General features: G+C 44.2%; 1 protein-coding gene across 4 annotated transcripts in view; it reads left to right on the top strand.

Moving 5' to 3' along the window:
* Positions 1-26,698, top strand: part of CIITA (class II major histocompatibility complex transactivator) — a 64,153-nt gene that overhangs the window by 7,880 nt on the left and 29,575 nt on the right. For 2 of the 4 annotated variants that reach the window (XM_050966402.1, XM_050966403.1), the window contains 5 exons: positions 17,252-17,392; positions 19,012-19,137; positions 21,817-21,876; positions 22,941-23,021; positions 23,968-24,027. In XM_050966402.1, coding sequence (XP_050822359.1) covers positions 17,252-17,392; positions 19,012-19,137; positions 21,817-21,876; positions 22,941-23,021; positions 23,968-24,027 — 468 coding nt within the window. Of the gene's footprint in view, positions 1-22; positions 414-12,692; positions 12,874-17,251; positions 17,393-19,011; positions 19,138-21,816; positions 21,877-22,940; positions 23,022-23,967; positions 24,028-26,698 lie in introns of those variants that run through there. The other 2 variants (XM_050966404.1, XM_050966405.1) reach the window with 2 other exon arrangements.

The raw sequence follows: 26,698 nt of genomic DNA, 5'->3' as shown, positions 1-26,698 counted from the left end.
AAAGTTTCTTTGGCCGATCAGGGGTCACTTCTTCCCACTGTAACTTATAAATGAGTGTTTGAAAAATTGATTGATGTGTTACAGGCTTCTCCCCTCTCCCCTCCTCCTTTTTTTGGAGTTGAATGGAAGAGAATAAGGGAGGAGAGAATATATTGCGGGTGTTGGTAAAAGATTTTCATGCTGTGATCTGTGTTAGAAGGAAGTGACTTCCTCTTGCTTTTCACTCTGGGATTCCCCACACTGATTTAACTCCAGCCTCGTTACTTTCTGCTATTATTTATTTGCCCAGAAACATTCTTTCTTTTCCACTTACTTTCATTCTGCACAAGCACTTGCTAATGGTAGCAACTCTGGATTCTGCCCCTGGGAAAGAAGCACAGAGCGAGCGAACAGGAACTGGACAGTTTCTGCAGGTCAGTTTCTCCTTGGCTCCTGACTTCAATGCTGTTGCCCTGACAGAGGGTGGTGCATCTAGGTTTTGCAGAAAGGCTAGACTCTTGGCTCTATGTATCCTTGTGAATATTGCTTGAGAAATTGGTAGAGAGCAGCAGGTGAAGCTGCATTTGCCTATGGGGAGCTCCTGGCTATTTAATCATGCCTCTGGCTTTGTGGTTAGTGATTTTTGGTGGATGGAAAGCTTGCTAGAACACGTATTGTAATTTTGGGGGCATAAAGGGGGCATTAGGAAATCTATGGAATTTTGGGGGGAAATTAATTTCGAAAGTAAAAGTAGCAGTTCCAGGAAGGTTTCTTTATGGGCAATTACTAAGGGTGTGGCTTGTGGGAATTGAACCTTGTGTTTTCGGTAGGTGTGACTGGAGGACTGTGTTTCTCCCAGGCTCTGCCTGCAAGGGCCAATGCAGGCTGCTGCCAAGAGACTGAGCTTTCTCAGTGGTATGAGGTGTCCTTTACTGCGTCTGCTAAATGAACTTCATGGTATTGCTGTATTAGAAAACTTTAAACAATAGTGATGGAGAGGAGCCAGAATTCTATTCCCAGATGACACAGTGACTCTAACTAACACATTGGGGGCTGGGGGTCAGGGGGAGAATAACTTCATGTCTGTGCCTGAGTTTAACCAAGACGAAGCTAGTAGCATTTCCCACCTCACAGTATTGGTGGTAGTGACACTAACCTCATTGTAAAGCACAAAGTTCCTTGCATGGAGTTCTTAAAGAAGCATGAAGTGTAAACTACATCCCCATGGACATGTCTAATGGAGAATGTAACAGGATACACAGCAATCCTCATCCTCAGCTACACCAAGTCCACGTCCTCTGGAGTTACAATAGCCATCTAATAATGCAAAGGTTGCAACAGGCCATCAGAATGAGATGGGAATCTGCATCCCTCCAGTGCTCCCTTTTATTATGGATTTCTAGCTAAGCAATCTCATCTCAAAACCTACATGACCTACAACAGAAAGAAGATGACAGAAAGAGACTTCTTGATGTCTTAAGTGTTCAGTATGTGACTTGTGAGTGTTTGATGGCTCAGAAACATTCTAGGTACAGTGCAGCCAGACTGAGGATCAGCATGTGCAGTTAACATCTGTATTGGAGCCTGGTCAGTATTGTGTATGGCTTGCCTACATGTGTCTATGAATCTTGCTTTGACTTGGATCACCTTCTCACCTTGCATTGTTTGAGTATCAAATATTTCTACAAACAAAGTTTGCTTCATGCAAGCATCAGCTAAAAGCACAATTCATACAATTGAAGCGATCAGTCAAAGTCTGAATGGCAAATTCCAAATGATGAATAATTTCCCTGAACAATTTGCAAATAATCTGTGGCTCAAATATATTAAATTATTAGGTTTTCAATAGGAAAGGTAAAAATCATGATCTGATTGCCCAAAATTTGTTTAGAAAAAAATCAATGCATTAGATAAACTGTTAACAAATAGCTTATCCAGATTTAGAATTGATTCTACTGAATGTTAATGGCTTATGACAAGACAAAGCTTATAGCTGAAGTTGAAGTTTCAGTTTGAATTTGTGCCAGTGTCTTTTTTTCAGGCAATTTCTTTTGCTGCTCTTTTGATGTTTTCGTATCCCTTTTTTGATCCTGTCCTGCATGGAGGCCTAAGGTTCTTGTTTGCCAATTAATGGCATAAGAGATCACAATTACTCATTGTCTATGTTTTTTAAGTGTCATGCTGGCAGCAATCCTAATCCCCTAAATAGTGTGCAATGTCTCTTCTGTTTAACATAGATGTTCATAATGAAAGGTAGCAGCATGTCTGTAACAAGCACAGGGAAGTATAGTGGCTGTTAACCTCCAGTTCTAGGAGAGGAGTTTTGTTCATTGCATCAATACTTGTTTACTATGAATTGTTACATGGTCATCACATTTCATCAACTAGTCTGTGACAGCTGAAAGTCCAGGTCTTTTCCTCTGTCCTCAAAATGGCTTCCCCCCTTTCTTTCATTTTACTAACTTGTCTCATCTGCCATGGAGGCACTTTCCTTCACCTAATGACTCGAATCTGCTTCCATCCATGGAGCAGTGCATGGGGAAAGCAAACTCTTATCAGGCCTTCTGAGGAGCATCAGCCTACTTTTAGAGAGAAGACTGCCTTGTCCCCTCTATGTAATCATGCCTTCTCATTTTATTAACATCAAATGACAGATTAGTAAGGGACATGGTAAATCCTCCCTCACTTGGAGTCTTTGAATCAAGACCGAATGTCTTTCTAAAACATAGGCTATTGTTCAGCCACAAATTATTGGGTTCAATGCACTGGTTGACATTCAGATGGCCTGGGTTATCTAGGAGGTAATACTAGATCATCATAAAGCCCCCTTCTGACCTTAAAATTTGCAAAGGTCCAATCTTCTTGATTAGTCTAACAATATATTAAATGGGTTCACTCAGACTCTTACAAATTTTAACTTGTTCAATTAATGAATGTATCTTTTTTTCCCCAGCCTTGCCAGTGATTCTTCAGGTGGCTTTATTGTCCTTTTCTGGTAGCCCTTTTTTTAGCACTAGTCCTGTTAATGTCTCTCTAGCATTATAATTTAAAATCAGTTGCAAGGATCATTATCCAGTGCTTCTTGGAGTGCTGGTAGGGTTGCCATTACCCAGAACTCTGTCAGGCCTGTTCAGTTGTCAGTGTTGCTCCCTGTAATTGAAATAAGAAACTTCTATGTAAAATAAAATGATCTCATTCTGACTTCAGACTTTGCTGCAGAAGGTGCTAGACTGAGCCATGTGTCGGGGGCAGGGTTTGGGAGGCAGGAAACTGAAGGGAAATGTGGCAGAACAGGAGTCTAAACTGGTGTATTCTTGGGGGGGGGGTTATAGCATTGTGAGGGGCATTACACAGATGGGGGGCATGAAGTTGGACTTGGTGAGAGGCAAATGGAGATGGTGCTTGGAGGCAGGGCATGAAGGATTGGGTGCAAGGAAACCTTAGGTCCTAGAGGGGAATGTGGGCCTAGAGCAACTGCCTAGTGACCCAGCTTCTGGAGCACAAAGAGGTCAGCGTCCCAGCTTTCATTTGAGTGAACACTGTGGGGACTAGAAAAAGCTTGATCTTGAGGATGTAGTAATCAGTGTCCCAGACAGATTGTCTGCAGATGCAGTCAAACATTAACTTTCCCTGTTCATCTTAACTCTGAATCCTCTGCACTGGGGGAGCCCCCCACCATCACCCAAGCAGAGAATTTACTTTGTTGTGGGGCTTGTTGCTGCCATGCTATCATAGTGCTAATGGGATGAACTACCAAGCTCCCCCTCTCCCGACCCCAAGTTTTCTGCTGTGCAGTAGGGTGCACTGCAGCAGCAAACAAATCCTCTTGAGTCTTCTTTAATTTAAGTTTCTGCAAATCTTTTTAAATCGGAAACAAGCCAATTTTTCAGTTCCTTACTAGCCATTGTTTCACTACTTGGAGGCATCTTGACTCAGCGGTTGTGGTTGCCTAGGAGGTTTGTGTGGGAGGAAATAGGAATTGCACAAACTGCCTTTGTCTCCAGTGTTGTTAAGAAGATTCTCTTCTGAGGGTATGGCTACACTTGCAGCCAGGACCGGTGCTAGGGGTTTGAGCGCCCTAGGCGGATGGCAATTTTGGCGCCCCACGCGCTGGTCCTGCGGCTCCAGTGGAGCTGCTGCAGTGGTGCCTGTGGAGGGTCCGGTGCTCCGCGGCTCCGGTGGAGCTGCTGCAGTGGTGCCTGCGGGTGGTCCATCGGAGCCGCGCGAGCAGCCGACTGTCCGCAGGCACCACTCCGGCAGCTCCCCTGGAGCCGTGGACCAGCGGACCCTCCGCAGGCACCACTGCGGCAGCTCCACTGGAGCCGCCTGCTGCCCCCTCCGGCAAAACGGCGCCCACCAATTATTCTGGCGCCCTAGGCGATTGCCTAGGCTGCCTAAATGGTAGCGCCGGCCCTGCTTGCAGCTGTACAGCGCTGCTGAGGGAGTGCTCCCACAGCAGCGCTTTGAAGTGCGAGTGTGGTTGCAGTGTCAGCACTGGGAGAGAGCTCTCCTAGCGCTGCAGGTGCTCCACCTCCCTGTGGGGATTAGCTTGCAGTGCTGGGAGCCGCGCTTCCAGCGCTGGGGCACTGTTTACACTGGCGCTTTGCGGTGCTGTAACTTGCTGCGCTCAGGGGGGTGTTTTTTCACCCCTGAGCGAGAAAGTTGCAGTGCTGTAAAGCGCCAGTGTAGCCAACGCCTCATGAGATTACATCTATACTGCAGCCAGGGGTGTAATTTCTGGCTCAGGCAGACATGCCTTCTCTAGCTGTGATTGAGTTAGTGAGCTAAAAATAGTGGCGTAGGATTAAAGTTTGTGTGGGTATATCTACCGGAGCCAGAAATTATCCCTTCACTCTCCCCTCCCCAACCCCCGGCTGCAGTGTAGATATATCCTGAGTGTGTAAACCCTGGCTGCAGTTAGGTGGGAGGAGGCGGCAGAAAACGCCTATGTAAGTCTGCCTCGGACAGTGTCAAAATAATGAATAATTGACCTTCCTGCAATTTATAGGAGCAAACAAGGAAGGCCATCTGCCTTGGTCTCCCAACACACTAACTCCCAGCTGTGTTTATCACAGACTATCAGGGTTGGAAGAGACCTCAGGAGGTCATCTAGTCCAACCCCCTGCTTAAAGCAGGACCAATCCCCAGACAGAATTTTGCCCCAGATCCCTAAATGGCCCCCTAAAGGATTGAACTCACAACCCTGGGTTTAGCAGGCCAATGCTCTAACCACTGAGCTATCCTTCCCCCCACTGCACTCTGGCTTTATTGTGCTCAGGCACATACTGGCAAATAAGGTGGCAGAAGTGGGTCCATTTAATTAATGTCTCAGGTCTTCCCAGATAATCCTGGCAATGATTATATAGCTCAAACACCCTACATTTCCCCATATTGAATTGCTGTTAAAATCAGGAAGTGTGAAATGTTCATTCCTCATTATTCCTACTGGAGTGAAGTTGGCACACATTACAAATCTGAAATAACAACTCAATACTTCCAGTTTGACAATTTCCAATATAATCAAGTCTTTTTACACAGAAACTGCTCAGAGGAAGAAATAAAAAGCATTCATCTAAAATTTCATATGCTTAGTTGTAAACCAGAGGATGGTTTTTGGAAAGTTTGAGGTTAGTGTGGGTACGAACAGAGAAGTGATTAAATATCAACTCATCTGTTCACCTACATTTGCTCCCTGAGTCATTCTCGCTTTTTTAAATAAAGTGAGTTTACCTCTTCTGTGAACACTGCATTGCCAGTTGGTTCTGGAGGAATGAAGTATTCTAGTCTGGCCAGCATATCATAAACAATTATTAACAAAGTTTTCACTGCAGGCAGGACCGGCGCTAGGGGTTTGAGCGCCCTAGGCGGCCAGCAATTTCGCCGCCCCGCGCGCTGGTCCCACGGCTCCGGTGGAGCTGCCGCAGTGGTGCTTGCGGAGGGTCCGGTGCTCTGTGGCTCTGGTGGAGATGCCACAGTGATGCCTGCGGCAGCTCCACCGGAGCCGCGGACCAGCGGACCCTCCGCAAGCACCACTGCGGCAGCTCCACCGGAGCCGCCTGCTGCCCCCTCCAGCAAAACGGCGCCCACCATTTATTCTGGCGCCCTAGGCGATTGCCTAGGCTGCCTAAATCGTAGCGCCGGCCCTGACTGCAGGAGTTTGACTGGTGCAGATTAATGAGCCAGAAAAGCTTAGTTTTCAGATTCCATGGCAAGTTTGCTGGGCTGATAGGGAAAGAATATATAAAATTATTTGATATGGAAATTAACCTTGCACACCATAGCGCCATTTGAGTGTAACTCTCTGGCACAACCATATGGTAATCATATACTTTTGAAAATACTACTCTCTAGAAAAATTGATCATTGTCCAAACTTAAACCTCAGATTTTTAACTCAATGAAAATTGTACGCTAGCCTTTACATTTACTTTTTTTGCACTTTTACTTTAGTGAGAGTTCATTCATTTTTAATGTTGCCATCTACAAGTCTTCTAGCATGTCAGCTTATTTCTGTAAGTAATCAAATTTATTCAGCATTTTGGATAGGACATATTCCATAAGCTCATCTTTACCTGTGGCATTAATGTCCTATCACCAGCCAGGTATTTTGATCTGTTAATCTATATTATTGTACCTTATTGCTTAAAGCTTGCAAATACTTGGCTTTACTAATTGATAGCAGCTTTAAAGGGATTATTCCAATATTATATATGCAGGCAACATTGTGAATTTTATGTTGGAGACCCAACATTGTGTCTATCCTTTCCTTGGATATATTTGAGCTCCTACCCATCTCCAACCCTATCCATCACTGATGCTACAGAGGAAGGAGACTAAAAATACCCCAAAATACTTTTGAGGGGGTGAGGGTAAAACCTCTTCCTGACCATTCCATGAGACTGTCTGAAGCCCTGAAGCATGAGCTTTAGGAATATAATCAATGAAAACTAGTGCGTTAGGCTTTACACTTACTTTCTTGAAATCTTTTGCAGTAGAGATTAAAGATAATCTAGGCATGGCCCAACACCTTAACAAATACTTTGCCTCAGTTTCTAATAAGACTAATAAAGAGCTTAGAGGTCATGACAGAGTGGCTAATAGGAATGAGGATGTGGAAGTAGGCATTACTACATGCAAGGTAGAAGTGAAACTCAAAAAGTTTAATTGGACTAAATTGGGGGGGCTTGGGTAATCTCCATCCAAGAATATTAATGGAACTGGAACATGAAATTGCAAGCTCAATAGCAAGGAATTTTAATGACTCTGTAAACTCCGGGGTTGTACCTTATAACTGTAGAATTGCTAATATAGGACCTATTTTTAAGAAAGATGGGGGGAAGTAATCCAAGAAACTACAGGCCTGGTAGTTTGACCCCAATTGTATGCAAGGTTGTGGAACAAATTTTGAAAGAGAAAATAGTGAAGAACATAGAGGTAATTGGGATAAAATACAACGTGGTTTTACAAAAGGTAGACGTGTCAGACCCACCTGATCTTCTTGAGAAGATAACTGATTTTTTAGACAAAGGAAATGCAGCAGATCTAATCTACTTGGATTTCAGTGAGACATTGGCTACAGTTCCACATGGGAAATTATTAGTTCAGTTGGAGAAGATGGAGATGAAGATGAGAATTGAAAGGTGATAAGGAGCTGGTTAAAGGGGAGACTACAATGGGTCATGCTGAAAGGCTGGAGGGAAGTTACTAGTGGAGTTCCTCAGGGATCCGTCTTGGAACCAATCTTATTTAACAATTTTATTAATGACCTTGGCACAAAAAGTGAGAGTCCGCTAATAAAATTTGCGGATGAGATAAAGCTGGGAGGTATTGCCAATACAGAGGAGGACTGGAATAATAGAAATGGGAGCACAGGCACTGGCTTCCTCTGGGCCCCAGCGGTGCTCAACCCCCTGCTTCACCCCAGGCCCCAACCCCACCCGACCCCTTCCCCAAGCCCATGCCCTGCTTTTTCTCGACCCTGCTCCACCCCCACCCCACCTCTTGCTGCCCAATTACACTTCTCCCCTGAGCATGTCCCATCCCCGCTTCTCCCTCTCCCTCCCACAGCACCTTCTGCATGCCATGGAGCAGCTGATCCGTGACAGGTGGGCAGGAGAAGCGCCAGGGTTTTTGGTGCCCTAGGCGGGGGTCCTTCCGCACCTCCGGTCTTCGGGGCACTTCGGCAGTGGGTCCCGGAGCGAGTGAAGGACCCACCGCAGAATTGCCACCGAAGACCCAGAGTGCGAAAGGACCCCCCACCGCCAAATTGCCACCCCCCCCCAAATCCTGGTGTCCTAGGCATCCGCCTAGGTCACCTAAATGGAAGCGCCAGCCCTGCAGTAGGAAGTGCTGGGAGTGGGGGAAGCTGGCTACTGGAGCACCCACTGAGTCAGTGCCTATGACTGGGATGACCTTATGGACTAACAGGAATTTTTGCTGTAAACTGTGGATTTATCAGTTGGAAGAGACAGAGGAGAAGAAAGACTAGGGTGTACTGGTTGATCATAGGATGACTATGACCTACCAATGTGATATGGCTGTGAAAAAGGCTAATCCAGTCCTAGAATGCATTAGGTGAGATATTTCCAGTAAAGACAGGGAAGTGTTAATGCCATTATACAAGGCACTGGTGAGACCTCATCTGGAATACTATATGCAATACTGGTCTTCATGTTTAAGAAAGATTAATTCAGATTGCAACAGGTGCAGAGAAGGGCTATTAGAATGATCCAAGAAATGGAAACCTATCTTATAAGAGGAGACTAAAGGAGCTTGGCTTGTTTAGCCTAACAAAAGTTGGCTGAGAGGAGATATGATTGTTCTCTATAAATGCATCAGAGGGATAAATACCAGGGTGGGAGAGGAGTTATTTAAGTTATGCACCAATGTGGACACAAGAACAAATGGCTATAAACTGGCCATCAATAAGCTTAGGCTTGAAATTAGGCAAAGGTTTCTAACCATCAGAGGAGTGAAGCTCTGGAACAGCCTTCCCTGGGAAGCAGTGGGGGCAAAAACTGGCTTCAAGTCTGATCTTGATAAGTTTATGGAGGGGATGATATGATCATGTTACCCACAATGGCAAGTGATCTGCAGCTGATAGCAGCAAATATCTCCAGTGGCCAGTGATAGGGCACTAGATGGGGAGGGCTGTGAGTTACTACGGATAATTCTTTCCCAGGTGTCTTGCTTGTGTGTCTTGCCCACTTGATCAGGGTCTAACTGGTCACCATATGTGGGATCAGGAAAGAACTTTCCTCCTAGTAAGATTGGCAGAGATGTTGGGGGCTTTACTCCTTCTCTGTAGCATGGAGCATGGGTCACTTGCAGCTTTAAACTAGTGTAAATGGTGGATTCTCTGTAACTTGATTTGTGAACTTCAGTAACTCAGCCAGGATAGTGAGTGAGCAAGGTTCTGTAGCCTGCAAATGCAGGAGGTCAGACTTGATGATCCTGATAGTGCCTGTGACATTCTATACCTTGGGGGAGCATGCTGTAACCCCCATATTCCTCATTTTCATATAATCATGATCTTACGTATAAAACATGCCTTGTAAAGTATCAAGGGAAAGGTCCTGATCTACTGAAAGTCATTTCTCTACCCATATATGTATATCATTAATGCATATGAAGTTATGAGAATTGTGTAGTATGGTTGTCACTAAACATGCTGTAAATTGGAGGAATCAGTCAGATATTAGCTCCCCAGAGGCAACAGCAAGGAAAGTAATCAACGCCCGAGTGAGGTGTCAAACAATCCATCAACAGTCATTGTCCAGCAAAGGAGCTGCAATGCAGTGACTCACCTGCATGAGACTTGGGGAATTGCTCAACCTTGTTTGGAGAGACTCAGTAATGCTCACCTGACTCTGAAGGTGGAAAGGCACAGCCAAGAGGGAGGAAAGGACATGATAAAGGGAGAGACGTTTGGCATGCTCTTCCTCGCTCTTCCACCTCCATCTACAGACATCACCACCATGCAACTGAAGTGCTGATCAAAGGGGAGAGCCTATCTGAAGAGCAACCGGCCAGCCTGTGATGAGAAGCATCAAAGTTTGTAAGAGCATTAAAAGTGTTAAGATCAGCTTAGAATGCATTTTGCTTTTATTTTTAAAAAAAATAGGAGTACTTGTGCCACCTTAGAGACTAACAAATTTATTTGAGCATAAGCTTTCATGGGCTACAGCCCACTTCATCAGATGCCTAGAATGAAACATATAGTGAGGAGATATATACACATACAGAGAACATGCAAAAGTGGGAGTTGTCCTACCAACTCTAAGAGACTAATTAATTAAGATGATCCAATGAAGTGGGCTGTAGCCCACGAAAGCTTATGCTCAAATAAATTTGTTAGTCTCTAAGGTGCCACAAGTACTCCTGTTCTTTCTGCAGGTAGAGACTAACACGGCTGCTACTCTGAAATCTGTTTTCATTTCATTTGACCAAATCCGACTTGTTATGCTTTGACTTATAATCACTTAAAATCTATCGTTGGCGTTAATAAATCTGTTTTGTTTATTCTACCTGAAACAGTGTATTTGATTTGACGCGTCATAAACTCCCCTTGGGATAACAAGCCTGGTACATATCAATTTCTTTGTTAAATTGACCAACTCATATAAGCTTGCAGTGTCCCATGGGCATAACTGGACACTGCAAGACAGAGGTTCCTAGGGTTGTGTCTGGAACCAGAGATATTGGCTATTGTCATTCAGTTGTACAGTCCACGGATCACCTTACATGCCAGATGCTGTGATTGAACAGCCCAGGAATGGGGGTTCTCACAGCAGAGCAGGGTAAGGCTGGTTCCCAGAGTCAAGGATTGGAGTGACCTAGCAGATTACCGGTCCAGATAACACCAAAGGGGAATGTCACAGTCCCTTCTACCCTTTCCAAGGGTACCCAGAGGCACCTTGCTACCACCTACCCTTAGTGGAGCTTTCTCTGAACCTGCCAAGTCTCAGCTCCCTGACTCTCTCAGCCACAGGCAACACAAACACTCCCCTCAGCCCACACAGGCTCTGCTGTCCCTCGTGCAGGTTAGGGATAACCACACTCCAACCCTGAGTTCTCTGAGCGTCCCCCTGCAGTGTCTGGTCCCTTTGTCACTGACCCTTACAGCATTACCAGGCCTGCTCTACGCACAGCTTACTAGTTATGCATCAGAACACCGCTCCACGTAACAAATCCAGCACGCAGATTTGCTTTTAGAGATAGCAAGTATACATTTATTTGACAAAGAATAGAGATTCATGGGACAGCAAACAGAAATACTGGAAACAAAGGGTTACATATAAATAAATCCTCCCACACATTCTTGAGCCTGAACTCAACTCACAAGATGCCTTCTGGTCTGATAAGAAGTAAGGGTGCGATTCTGTCACACAGGTCACAGAGTCCGTGACTTTCTGGGACCTCCACAACTTCTGCAGTAGCAGGGCTGGAGTAGTTGTCAGCCCACTGGTGCTGTCAGAGCAGCTGACCAGCAGTCCTCCCTGGAGCCCCTGGAGCAGTGGTCCCTGGGCCACTGGAACAGCAGCTAGATCAATGCCCCCTCCCCTGGCAGTGCTCCCACTGTTCATTCCCTTCCTCCACCACCCAAGTATTTGAGGTAAAAGTTACAGGTTGCAGGCTTCTGTGAATTGTTGTTGTTCAGGGCTTGTCCCTGACTTTTACTAAAGATACCCGTGACAGAATCCTAACCTTATTGATATGGTACTGCTTACCCAAAGGCCTTCTCACAGCATTTTTCAACCAGGCTGAATGAGACCCTTCTTTCATGAGCCCCAACCCACTTGCAACTTGTCTCCTCTGGATGAAGGATGGCAGGGTGTCTTTCTGTCCCTTCCGAATATATCAGACCTTTGATCTTCATCTGAAACAGGGTCGATTTGATTTAAATCACTAGTCAGGAAGACTTGATTTAATCATGGATTGCTACATAAAAGTGCATTCTTGTTGGTTGTTATAATCTTAATACATATTATTCACAACTCAGAAATAGATGTAGGTTTCATTTTTAGAAGGTGTCCATTATACATTTTTAAAGTGATTTATGGGCAAACAGGAAATGCAATTCAAAAGTTTGCGGGGCTTTTCCTGTTTACCTGGCCAGTGCATCCGAGTTCAGATTGCTGTCCAGAGCAGTCACAACGGTGCACTGTAGGATAGCTCTTGGAGGCCAATACTGTCGAATTTTGGCCACACTAACCCTAATTCGAAATGGCAATGTCGTTTTCAGCACTACTCCCCTCGTCGAGGAGGAGTACAGAAATCAATTTTAAGAACCCTTTATATTGAACTAAAGGGCTTCATTGTGTGGCTGGGTGCAGGGTTGATTTGATTTAACGCTGCTAAATTCAAGATAAACTTGTAGTGTAGACTAGGCCTTGGAGTTCCGATGTTAGTTGCACAAGCAGAGAGAGCAGTCTGCTAATTCAGCAAACCTCGATGTTACTCATAATGATAGACCACAGATATAGTTCAGCGACAAAGGCACTTGGCCCAGTTTAGTGCCCTTAAGGTACAGTCCTAATGACTCGCACAAGTACATTAACACAATTGCCCCGTGGCAAGGAGCAGTTCAGTTAGCAGCGCGAATCTTTGCTGTCCCTTAGCCACACAGAGGCCTGCACCCTGTAACCATTATTCACCCCATGTCCTCTGCCATTTGGCACCAACAGGTCTTGGATTGCAGTATGGCATAAACCAGCAGTAACACCTTCTTCCAGCCTCCCGACATGTGCTACATTACCTCACATTTTCAGCTACCTGACAAGGTGTAACCTATTCCTCCTGTGTGCATTGCTGCCTTCCTTTTTCTGGACCCTCAATGTGTTATACAACCTTCAACTTGGAGCTAAATTCAGAGGTGATGTGTAAAGACAAGCAGGTATGGCTCTAAACTGAATAAGCATTTGTTTCCCCTACACCCACCTCCCCTCCATACCAGCAGTTATACTCAAGGAAAGTTAAGAGAGGCTGCATTATCTTTGCTGGAGAGTCCTCTCCATGTTGGGAAACCCCATAGGACAGACAGGTGCCAACTAGAGCATTCTTTGCAATTCAGTCCCATTGGGACTGTACTGTCATCAACCAGAGGTAGAGATGCAGAGGGCCCCAAAGTTGTAAAGGCACAGGACCTCACATTAATTGCTCTGTGTCATGGTTACAGCATTAACCTGTGCACCTGTGACCACTCTTCTGGTCTCTCTCAAGTGCACCTCGTTAAGTGCTGGGGCCTACGCCTTCACTCTTCTCAGTGTGGAAACCGCAGATTCTCCCCCTCACAGACACAGGTCCCTGAGCTATAAACATCCTTGTTCATCAACCGTGATTCCTCAACAGCTCCAGCTGGGTTTGGCACCTGTTAGACTTCCCTTCAGAAGCTGTCACCAGTAGATAAATGCAGTGACCCAGAGCAGCAGCTTAAAAAAAATGTATTTATTTATTTATTTATAGCATTCAGAGAATAGAGTTCGAACAACAAAAGGCCTACATGCAAATAGCTTACCTAAAGCTTAGCATTTCCCTCAGAGCCTCCGGAGGTCCAGCTCTTTAAGACCCATTCTGCAGAGTCTGTTTCCATGTGTCAGTCAGTTCTCCTTGAGCAGTTTCCTAACAACCCAGTCTCTCCCCCAGACTCTGGATTTTTATCTAGATTTTTTTGTTTCAAGTGTGCAGGTCCCTCCTACCCCAGTCAAGGTGTTTGAGGCATATTGGTCAAAGGGAATAGTTCAAAAGCGGTGACACCTGTATTGTCAGTTAAGTTCCAGTGACTGGGTTATATAAAGCCACTGTCTGCCTTCCTACAGACCTGCAGCAATCTTGTGCAGGAATTAATCCTTTGAACAGTCTACCAAACAGCGGTACACAATAGTCATAAAACAAAATACAGCTATCTCCCATGTTCTTCACAGTCTGTGAATCCACGTGGATTTGAAGGAAGGGGAAGCTGCCTTTTGTAGTCTAGAGTCCTGGTCTCTTCCGTGAGGCAACCTCCTTCTCACAAAAGTTTCCTAGCTTTTTGGTGTGTGTCTCTGTGTGGAATCACAGTCAGGCCATGTGATCCTGGGGACCAAATGTGCATCCTTTATATCCTTTTTCTCAGGTGCAATCCACTCTCTCTAATGCAGAGGAGAATGTTTCACCTTTCTTTGTCTCAACCTGTTCTACCTGTGAAACTCTGGAAATAATAGTGCCTTGTGTTTGTGTTTATAAAACCACATCCCCTTAGGAGGTTCCAGGAGACTGTGTTTAGCACTAGATCAGTGGTTCCCAAACTGGGATTCATGAACCCCTGGGGGTTTGCAAAATGTTACAGGGGGTTCTCAGGGAAAAAAATCCCTAATGGCAGTCAGAGCTGTCCCTAGGGACCCTGGGCAGCACAGGACCAGCAGCTCGAAGCCCCTGGACTTCCAAGAGCTAAGCCGATCAAAGCAAGCATGTCTATCACTGAGGAGATTTAAACTTCAAGACTCCTTATAAGAAATGGAAAGGGAGGTGGATATTTTTTGCTGTTTTTAAAATGAAATAGGAAGCTAGCATTGTTTTTAAAATTATTATGAAGAACAAGTTTAAGCTTTGTTGTAACGTGCGTTGTTTGCCTGGACTGCTCAAGCCCTGAATGCTTGTGTAGGAGGAACTCTTTGAGTTGGCTTCTTAAATACCTTTATGCTATTTCACATCTGATACTCCTTGATGAAACATGGGAGCCTTGTTGTATAACAGGCTTATTCAAAGTGATACAAGCTAAAAAAGTGAGATATTGGAAAAGTGTTGCTGTTTTCATAATGTAAAAAAAATACTGTAATGACAAATAATAATGAATAATAAATAGTGTGTAATAATCTGTCATAAAAACCAATCTGATATTTCCAAGATCACTGCTTTTATACGCAGATAAAGGAGCAAATCCCTGGAAATATTCATTTTGAGGAGGGGGTTCACGAGACTTGACATTTTAGTGAAAGGGGTTCACAGGTTGTTAAAGTTTAGGAACCACTGCACTAGATGAATTCAGTAAAGGAAATTGTATAGCATACAGCTGCTTCTTTTTTTCTCTTGCTCTCTTTTTTTTGTTTTACTGTCACAACAAATTACAATCTACATTTTTTTTTCTTAACTTCATCGTTGTTTTCAATGAAAGTTGAGTTAACTGCTCTGCTTTCACATATAGGTCAGGCACTAGCTGAAAAGATCTGTGCAGTGTCTAAGGAGCCACATTCATCACTGTCTGTGTTTGCTCTCTACACATTAAGGATGCAAGAACCTTGGAGCCGCAGTTGGGCTCCAGATGACCACATTTGCTAACTATGTATTTACAAACACTCAAAGCCTAGCTATATATATATACGGCTGCTCTGGTAGGTTTTGTTGGCTTCTGCAATACAAGGTAGGCAAGCTCACCAGTGGGCTCCCAAATGATTTAAAGGGATACTACCCAATTCCTCTATTTTACGCTAGCCTGTGAAGTAAATTGAGATTTTTTTTATGGCAATTAAGGTTTCCAGTTGATTCTTTTTCAAAGAAAAAATGTAGTGATGAGACTAGCAGTTTGGTTTTAAAGTTCCTAAACAGCAAATCCTACATTTTAGAGCAGTTTTGCAAAGAAATTTTTATACTTAACACTTGTGATTGGCCTGTGCATAGGTTTTAGTGAGATAAGAGGGTGCACAGAATTTCTCTCCACTCCTACCTCCCTGCACTTCAAACCTCCTACTTGAAAACCAGCCACAACCAGGCAGATCCTGTGCTTATAGAAGTCCCTACTCCTCCCTCCAACCTCCCCGATACTCAAATACCAGATCTCTCATCATTGTTTCAGTCCCCTTGTGCTGCATTGGGGAAAACACAGGTTCTCTGAAATGTGACACTGTCATTTGAAGTGAACTTCCTTCCACAACTGTGTCCCTCATCACTGAACCTCTAGGTCTTTCCGTGTATTCCATGCTCTGTTCCCTTTTTACTCATGATCTCTGTTCTTTCCTCACCCAAACTCCTCCCTTCCCAGCAGCAGTGTGGTCTGTCCTGCCATGCAGTCATTTAAATCAAAGGTGTGTGAGCACTGCTAATAAAAATTGTACACCTGTTTGGTCAGTGCTCTGTATCCGCTGCCTGTAACATATGCATAGAGGGCAACATGGCAGACCTGAGGACATAGCAGCCTACACAGAGCTTTCAGTCCATAAGAAGATAGACAGGCACAATAGTGGAGGACGTCCTACTATGACAATTTGAGGACTGTGTCTGTACAGCTTATGAATTCTTGTTGGTATTTGGGAAGTTGTTCTTAGGAAATCTGCCGTGTCATGGAATGCCTCTGTGTATCCATTATTGCTGACAAGCCTGTAAGCTGGTGTCTGTCTGACTAGCGGCCATGAAGACTAGTTAACCTTAACAACTGTACTCTGACCAGTCAATAGATATGCTAAGGAGATTGGATGGAGCTGGGAGAAGCCACTTCTAGCTTCTTGGGTTTGGAGAGTGGGAAAATTAGCAGCAGCAGCAGCACAAAGGAACTAGGTGATGGTAGTGGGATGTATGAACTCCAGGGCCTAACAGAGAAACTCAGGAAGCTTTGGATAGAAGGAGAGGGGAACAGTTGGGCAATGTTTTGTAGCAGAGATTTAGCTAGAAGATCATCCAAGGTCAGCGAAAACAACCGGACTTAGAGGAGGAGGAAGAGATGCTCCATTTTCAGAAGTCAAGTAATGAGCTGCAGCAGAAGCATCCCGGACAACACCCCCACAGGACCCAGACTCCAGCCCAAAGAATGCTTCAGAGTGGTGGTAATCTGAGGCTAAGAAATGTGTGCTGGGTTTATTGCTGTTGCACAGGTTTCTGCATTTCTTGTTCTTTTAAAGAAAAAGTAATGGTGTTTTAGAACCCTGAGCAAAATCTATCTTAATGTGTTTTATGAGTTACACCTATTGTATGCTCTTGAGGAGTTAACCTGTGGTCCCACAACACCCACAAGGCTGGAGTAGAGCAGCAGTTCTATAGTGCCTTCCATCTTAATATCTCAGTGCTTGAAGTCAGAAGAAGTAGCAGACATTCAATGCCTTTAGGATTTGGCTTTTGAAAGTGAAATAAAAACAGACTGCTACAATATCCTTGTTTGAATAAGCAGCATTCTGTTTGACAGATTTCAGCACTGCCTGCTTTAGAGTAGATTTGATGGTAGATGCCATGACAAATTATCAAAGTTATAAACTATTGATAAACATCCTTTACTTTATTCCGTTCATTATTTTGTGCTTTGATTTCAGCTAGCAAAAGACAAACCATGGATTCGGCAGTTTTGACTGAAAATAGCTTTCTTGATTTGCTGCACAGCAATATTGATCCATTGCATCTATACAGCCTCTTGGATACAAGGTTATCCGATGAAGAAAGTGAACTTTCAACAGGTTAGTAATGCAATGAATTGCCCTACTGTTTAGCTAGGTCATTGGATGAAAGGAGAAGATGCCATTACTTAACAAGGGCACTTTATTGTGATGGAGCTAATCTAAATGTAGATATGGAATTCTGATGTGGTGCCTCTAAATAATGGTGTATCCGCATCCAGATACAGTAGCTGGTTCCAGATACCATTCTGGGTTAAATTTGTGTACCTGAGTTACAACTCTGTCTGTTCACCTTGTAGTTTATAACACACTTCTTTATATGTTGCTCATAATGAGAGGCTAATACCTTTGGCATTCATCTCATATAGCATAAATAAATGCTAAGTAAAAGCTTCCCTATACCCTGTCCTGGTCAAACTGGCAACTGGCAACCCCTCTGCAATTTCAGGCTGGTGCCTTTACTAAACAGAGACTTTAGCGGAGACAGACTGAGTGAGGACAGACCACCACAAACAAAACTAGTAAATTAATTTCCTCTGGTGATCCAGGATTTGACCTTAAATCTTGAGGTAGATGACCAATGTACTAGCAACTGTGAGGGATTTGGCCAGTTGCAGCATGATTTCTTAAGCAAGGTTCAGAGGAGGCCATCTCTCTATGCATCTGAGGGTTCCCTTCCCAATTCCCAGGACAAACTGGGTTGGAGGCTGTTTCCTGTCCATTCCCTGACCCTCAAGCCCAATCCTACCTGAGGATGTCATTGTGATTGCAGTGGTCAATCTGCAGTAGTAGGCTGGTGGGCTATACCCTTGATGACCTCATGCAGTTTCCTGCCCTTACTGTACTCCTCCTCTGGGTTTCTCTGCAGGGGAGGATCATCTGTAGCTCTGTTAATTTGGTGTCTTAGTATTTCCACAAGACCCACTGTATGTTGAATGTTGAGACTGGACAAAGGCCTTCAGACCCCAGGGGTGTTCTTTTAAACATCATTTACTATAAATTGATTCAGTACCTTGTACTAAGACAGTAGCTAAATAGTTGTTTAAAAACAGACAGGAAGTCCCAGCTCTAAGTAGAGGAGAGCATGATTCTCCTCTGCCTTCATGTTTGTAGTCACTTTATGTCTGGGCCAAGTTAGTGTAGCATGTTACCAAGTCAGAATGGTACAAAAGAGTGGAGAATCAGACTTCAGAATCTGAGTCATCTCATGCTTAATTATTGCTGGTCTGAGATCAGGAGCCCATGTTTGCCCTCTGAACTCCCAACTATGACTGACGCCTGCAGGCATTTGTCTGTACAGATGGGGTCTTGCTTATGCAGCAAAGTCTGAAAGCAGGATGAGTAAAGGACTAAAGACTTGGTTATCTTCTTAGTTACGCCAGTGAAGCATCACTGACTTGATCAGTTACTTTACTCCTGATTGTCACCAGTGTGAGCAGAAAATCAGGCCCAGAATTTTAAGCAGTTTACTTAGATTTGTTAGCCCAGTGTGGTTTCCATTCCTGTGCAAGGGGTTGACCTTGAGTCAGTTCCTAGTGAACCAACATCTATCAGAAAACCACCACACAATGAATGCTTGAGAGAATTCATAATTCTGCCTTTTTGACTTGTCCTGTCCCAAGTTTCTTTACCCTGGCCATGGCATTCACTGACCTAATTATAATTTCTTTTTATTCTAGACCCTGAAATTGATACCATCAACCATGATCAGTTCAGCAATTTGGATGTCTTTTACACAATGGAAAGCAATGAAAGTGTGGAAGAATCTATCTTTTCAAATGCAGGGGAAGCTTATTCTAGAATAGGTATGAGATTTTTTGGGTGTGTGTGTAATGTTTTGGAGATAATCAGACCAGTAAGGGGTTCTTCCCTGTAACCTTGAGTGCCTTTATGCTGTGCCACTTTGTTTCAGACCCCTGACACCAGCAACCTGGTCACAAGCACAAAATCTTACCTTGGTTTCCATCAGCCTAGTTACTCCTTGCAGGGTGACACCAACAGCCTTTCAAGTCCCAAGTCACCCTAAATCCATCCTTCCTGAGTTCTTACCTACCAGACACATGAAACCAGCCCCACAGTGATCAGCTCACTCTGGCACCCATGCTCCACACAGGTTGAGCAACAGAGATCTGCTTGGGGTAAAAATAAACAGGCAGTTTCTTTAATAGAAAAACCACAGACTCAAAGATGAACTAATAAGAGAGAGAGAATGCATATAAGTCACAGAAAATAAACACAAAGATACGAACTCAGGCTTTACACTTCCATATTAGATAAAATCCCTTTTCTAATACAAATTACCTATTGCCATTAAACCAGCTTGTCTTATTTAGAGATGGAGCTGGGGCTGCCCCTTTTGGCTCCTTGCGCACACATATAGGGCCTGCTCCATATGGGAGAGGGCTGGGGAGGCACAGGGTGCAGTTCCCGTGTCTACTCCCTGCAAAACCCCTGCAGCCGGGATTTAACTGCTAGAATCTTGCTGTGGCCTCACCAAGCAGTAGCTTCCACAGCAACACCCTTATAAAGTGACATCTGAGCATGATAACTTGCCCCAGCAACAAGTCACAATTGATGAGGCACAATTAGCTATACCAGGCTTTGAGCTTCACGCAGCACTATGTTCTGCAAACTCTCTGGCTTCACTACCAGAGAGAGGGAATTCTGACGTTTAAATAAACTCACAGTTTATCCTTAAATCTGTATATATTTATGTATTAATTACATAAAAAAGACTATATAAAATGTATCCTGTAGCTTGTGGGAATTCTTGATTGGCTGTGGCTCACTTGCTTAGGCTGGCAAGCCACCCTAACTTTGAACTGTTTCCTAGTGAACCCCCTAGCTAAGCAAGGATCCAGTGTTTTGCAGACAGCTTCCTGTTTAGAGGCTACCGTCAGATTCTAGGTGAGAAATTCAGTTTCAAAGCCTCCTTTTTAAATGGCTTCTTCCCCCCGCCCCCCGCCCCTTCCCCCTGGCATGGTAGTAATGGTCATTCAGAAAGGGAACAATTCCCTCTTAACTTGATAGCTGGGAGGTCTCAATGTCTTCCCATTAATTTTAGTGGTCCGCCATAGTCTTTTCTTGGGCTGGAAAATGGGGTGAGCACTTGAAGCTGGTTTCATTGTAAACAACTGGCTTGGAAGGTGACCCTCCCTGCTTGACTGCTTCACCACCCCGCTGTGAGGTGAGGTTGAGCAGATTCATAACCACAGTCTGTATACCTATCTTGACCATCAAACTGAGACCATTACAAGCTTTCACAAAAGACTTTACTTAATATATGTATATAGTACAATACAGCATGCAATCCATTGACTTAACCTTTCTTTTTGGGGGTTTAAACTTTCTGTTCTGTGTTTGGGGTGTCTCGACCCTGATTACCATAGGGGGGAAGTGGCACATCAGCTATGAATACTATTACTTTTTCCTTTCTCTCTGTACTGGTTCCTTACAAGTCATAATTTGATTGCAGTAAATTAGTAATGCCTAACTTCAGTCTTTTTTGTCTAATATAGTTAGTATTTTAACAATTACATGATTAAGATCTAATGTTTTTCAATAAAGCCCACCCTGATACCCCCCCCAAAATATTCAAAACACCTAGGTCACCTAAAATTACTATATTTCTTAAATATAAAAAGTATAAATTAGCTTAACAGTCACTGTTGATAAGATGTGCCACATCAATTCTGTGTCCCACGCTTTTTGTATTAATGATACTAGATACATATATTGTATTGTGAATATGTGTATGATTATTAATTGTCTCAATAAATATAAGTAATTAGGGCCATTTCCTGCTCTCAATGAAAGCAATAAGAGTTTTTCATTGACTTGCTAAGAGAGAATTGATCCCATAGGACCTGAACCACTGAAGTGAGTAGTCACTCATATGAGTGAAGCTTGCTGGTATGAATAAGAACTGTAGGACCAGACCCATCGAGTGTATGGCTGGGAACCCTAACTTACTGCTTTTCTAAAGTAGTAATGGGCCTTTCCAGTTTGAGTTTTATTAACAAGTACATGTGAAATCCTTTTGCTTGGCTCTTAGGTGACTTCTTCCCAATCACAGGAGTGAAAATTGCTTTAAACAACACTAAATAACAGTCCTTCTTTGAAATAAAAGAGCTGTCTATACTCACACCCACGCACACACAATATACTAGTTAGTGTTATTTCAATCAGTTTGTACATCTCAAGAGTGAAATGTTCACTCTTGACTGCTGGAAATGTTTTGGTTGGCAAGGAAAAAAAAAACTCCATTAATGATACTTTCCTGATCAACACTTCCTGTGTTAACTTCCTATTTCTAGTGCCCTGCACTGCCTGAACACTACATTTATTTAATAAGTAAAACTAATGTACATTTCTTACTCTCCTTTCAGACCTTGGACTTTTGTAGAGGAGAACAGTCTACAATAATTTGTTCTTAATTGTGTCATTTACGGTATCATTGCGCTCTTTTTTCCTCTTCTTGTTAGCTGGATTAGCAGAATATGTGCTCAAAGATCAGCAGGAGAGACAGATGGAAGACATTTTTGGTAAGGTTTTAACACATGGGGCAAAGTTTAGATATGATTGCTCTCTATAAGTACACCAGAGAGATAAATGCCACGGAGGGAGAGTTATTTACGTTAAGTGCCAATGTTGACACAGAACAAATGGGTATAAACTGGCTATCGATAAGTTTAGGCTTGAAATTAGGCAAAGATTTCTAATCATTAGAGGAGTAAAGTTATAGAACAGCCTTCCAAGTGGAGCAGTGAGGGCAAAAAACCTATCTGGCTTCAAGATTGAGCTTGATAAGTTTATGGCAGTATAATGAGATGATTATGATAGTCACTTCTGACCGTTAAGTCTATGAGTCTAAATCAGTGGCAGAGCCAAGAGTAGAATCCTGGTTATCAGACTTTTGGTCTATCTGTGGCAGTGTGGAGCAGCAGCCAAATGACTGGGACAATATTTACTTGCTTCCTATTAACACTTTTTAAAAGTTGCATGACATATTTTTGGCTTGGATTTTGCTCTTATTAGTTAATGGCAAAATTCTTGTTGACCTCAGTGGAAACAAGATTGGGCCAATGTTTTGACTGAAGTATTTGTAGTTTAAATTAAAGAATGAACCTGGCAATGTGTCAGTTCTGATAACACAAAGGATTTCGCTGAAAAGATCTTTATGACTCCTTGGAACTAATCCTTTGGGATATAAAACTGAGGCACAGATTAAATGACTGGCCTATGGTCACATGGCAAGTCTGTGATTCAGCTGAAGGGAGAACCCAATAGTTGCGATTTCTAGTCCCCTGTTAGTCACTAGACCATTCTGAAGCACTTACATTTAACAACTAGATTCCTGAATGTGTGATGATCTTCTGCACCGTGGAAGTTCACCAAGGTGACCAAATCCGATTTTTGTGGATGTTGCATCCTTTGCAGATTTGGTGTACACATTACAGTACACATACACTCCCAATCTTTTATTTACAGAATTTATCTTGATATCAGGACACTATGCATTTGGTGCTTGAAATTAGTTTTTAACTTTGCAGTATCCTTTGGAATCCTATTAATTCAGATTTGGCAATAAGTTGTGTTTGTTTACCAGGAAAACTCATTTTGGATGAAATGGCCAATGAAACTACAGAGGGTTTTACAGAGATGAAGAAGCAAAAATGTCAGAAACGATGTAAGTGAAACAGCATTTGTGGCATCGCCAGGAGCAATTCACCCAGGGACCTGGAGTGTTTTAAAGCTTCTTCCATGCAACCATAAACTACCTGCATGGCAGGGACATTTGTTTTCAAAGGAACACTGGTGCCCCTCTCATGCCAAATTCTTCATTAGCATAAGTAGCTGCAACTCTTCTGAATTCAGTGAAGCCATGCCCACTTAAACCAGTGGTGACTTGTCCACTTTTCATCTGATGTGCATTAGAATCAATTAAAAAATGCTCCTTATTTTATTCTGATATTTTCAATGATTTGTTGGCATGTAACATGGCACTATGAGCATGTTTTAGCTTTTATAACCCCTAGCTTTGCTTTGCACCAATGTGGCAATGTTTTAGTTTTGCTTTCGATTAATTCTCGCTTAGTAAGTATCAACTGCATTATTCCTTTTTTTATTAAAAAACAAACAAACCAATCACTCAGGGTTTTTGATACACAAATCTGCGCCCTATTCAAAAATGTAGGGTCAGAGTAAAATAACCCAGGCTACTCACTTTCATATTTAATATGCTAAAAACCTCCACTTCTGAGGTAATTTGAAGCTGCCTCAGAATTTCGAGGGAGACAAGGCAAGTGAGGTAATATCTTTTATTGGATCAACTTCTATTGGTGAGAGAGACAAGTGTTCGAGCCACACAGAGCTTCTCCTCTTCAGGTCTGGGGAAGGTCCTCTAAACGCAAGGTGGAACAGATTGTTAAGCATAAGTAGTTAGCACATATTCTAAGGGACCAGAATTTCTAGTCTGCCACAAGTGGTTGGCTATAGCATGTACAGAACTCTGGTTATGCCTCTGCTAACTTCCCATCTTATTTAACATGCATAAAGTAGGCTCAACTGACAGAAACTAGAATTATCAAACTAGATTCAACCTACATCACGGACTATAACTTTCTTACTTCTAGCATTCGTGAGCACTGCAGAGAGTTACTCTGATGCTTCCAAGCCCAAATGCAGGAGACCGGGTGAGTTATTGGCTGATGGATTTTGAGTGTACCTTCCGTGTTGTTCTGATGTCCATAACACTATCAAGGTATTAAACAAAAGTACTGTAACTCCTGCATACTTGGGAAAGCTTGGATACGCTAATATGGTGACGTGTCATTACAGTGGGTTTCTTTGGCTTAATGCTAAAGAATAGCACAGATTGGGTTAGGGCTTAATCCATACACCCAAATCTAATTGTTATTGTAACAAACCTATGGCCACCCAGATATATCTGTGGTCATAATACTGCACACCTTGGAAATACCTCATGGCAGGGCAAACTTGGATCCTGCTGTTCCAAAAGTACAGGCCTCCACTGTTTGAGTGAAAGGAGAACTCCATTAGGAATTAGCAATAGAAAGCCTACGAGGCACAGTGAAGCATTTCTGATTCCATCTAGCAGAGGGAAGTATTGTGGTACTGTGAAATATCTGTGTTATTTCTTATGAGTATGTGCATATGTGTGTTTGATGGATTACTTGTTCTGCACTTGGATCAGAAGGGGAGGAACCAAGCAGAAAGGGCCATTCAGATAAAGATCATCCTAACAAACACAAAAATAGTTAGGTTACTAGCTGTGAAGAGGCAACTCCTCACTGAATCCTGTTTACTCGCTCTTCTGCCAAGGCAGAGAACCTGTAGGTCAGAAGACACAGATCACTTAAAAGATCTGCCCTGCAGCTGTGGAGAGGTGGGTGGAGTTACTGGTTGCTTTAGGCTAACACAGACTGATCCAAGGCAGGATCTGTAGTAAGCAGGCTGTAACTTGGTCCCCAAGAGAATAGGAGACACCAAGACTAAGACCTGTCTATCTTAGGAGCTTGTGTGGGTGGCCAGGTGTAGGTAAGTCACTTGCTTTAAAATCCATTGCTCTGAGTGCTGTGAGCCCTTTTGTAAATAAATCATATGTTGTTTTGACGAAGCTGCTTCTTTGTGGCTGCAAACTGTCAATGCCCACAGACTCCCAAAGGGAAACTCTTGCAGGTGTCAAGCCTCCAGGGCTTGCTAAATATCACAGCAGCCATGGGGGTGCAGAGCCGGCTCTAGGATTTTTGCTGCCCCAAGCCCCATCCCTGGGCTCCCCCCTGCACCTCCCTACTGCCCCATCCCTGGGCTCTCCCCCCCCTACCCACACCCCCTGCCACCCCAGCACTGGGCTTCCCCCTTCCCCCCCACCAGCACCCCCCCACACACCTCCTGCTGCCCCATCCCTGGGCTTCCCCCCCCTCCACCTGCACCCTCCTTCCGCCGCAGCCCTGGGTCACTGGTAACTCAGTCCCAGGGTAGGTCATTCAGCAGGAATTTTGGATGTGCACAAAACACAGACAGGATTGGTTCCCATATGATTACAGAGCTGCAGTAAAGTGGAACAATTTTCAGCTTGTGTGATTGGAGGATATCTGGATGCATATTATAAGATTGTCCTCCATAAATGAGGAAAAGTTGAGGTGCCTTTATTATTCTTTTGTTCCACTCTTCGTTTCTATGGGGAATTTGCCAATGCAATATCACTGTCTTCCTTTTAAATAAACAAACAAAGGCAATGGCTGTTGAAAATAGCAATTCCAGTCCTGATAACCACTGGGAAGCATTTCATGCTCAATTTTATCCTACTTTTTCTACTGCAAGTTACAGTGGATCAGTGTATTTGATTTGGGAGATATGAAGTAACAGCTGCTCAAACTGAGCTTGAGCACTCCTGAATTTTGAGGTGTTCAATTCTGGAAGGCAGGTGCTGGGGGGGGTGGCTGTGGGCTCCGTGGGGGAGCACGGCAGCATGTATGCAGCAGCGTGTCTGGCGCTACGCAGAGCCAGACACGCTGGTCTGAGTGGCACGGTAAGGGGGCTGGGGGGTTGGAGAAGGGGTAAGGGATTCCGGGGAGGCATTCAATGGACAGGGAGCAGGGGGGGTTGGATGGGGCGGAGGTTTGGGGGGGGGCAGTCAGGGGCAGGGAGAAGGAGGAGTTAGATGGGTCAGGGGTTCAGGGGGGCAGTCAGGGGACAGGCAGTGGTTGGATAAGCATGGCAGTCCCAGGGGTTTGTCAGGGGACAGGTAGGGGGTGGGGTCCTGGGGGGAAGTTGGGGGGGGTGTCTCAGGAGGGGGCAGTTGGGGACAAGAAGGGACGCTTAGATAGGGGGTAGGGTCCTGGGGGCAGTTGGGGCAGAGGTCCCAGGAGGGGGCAATCAGGGGACAAGGACCAGCAGTGCTTACATAGGGGGTGGGGTCCTGGGACGGGGTGATCAGGGGACGGGGGGGGGTTGGACGGGTTGGGGTTTCTGTGCGGGGCAGTCAGAAGGAGTGGATGGTGGCAGGGTGGGGCTTCCCTCCCCGTGGAGGGTCCTGTTTTTTGAATGTTAAAATATGGTTTCCCGACCATTCACAGCACTCACAGCATGCTACCGCGTGAGGTCCCCCTCCTTCCTTTCCAGTTGGTAGTGGCCAAGGGAATGCTGGGGAATGTAGTTCTTTCCATGCTCCAGGGCTGGCTCTATAGGCAGGGAGCTAACCAAGGAACTACAGCTCCCAGAGCCCCCTGTTGGTTCTCAGCTTTCATGCTGGATCCCTGCCTGCAAATAGGCTGCCATAAGCAGGTGCTTGCTTTGCTGGTGCCTAGAGTCGTCCCCGTGGGAGTGCAACCCAGAAGCCCA

This window comes from Gopherus flavomarginatus, chromosome 9 (assembly GCF_025201925.1).
Source record: "Gopherus flavomarginatus isolate rGopFla2 chromosome 9, rGopFla2.mat.asm, whole genome shotgun sequence".
Lineage (NCBI taxonomy): Eukaryota > Metazoa > Chordata > Testudines > Testudinidae > Gopherus > Gopherus flavomarginatus.
Note: the sequence above shows the minus strand (reverse complement) of the source record. Positions and strands in the feature narration are given on the sequence as shown.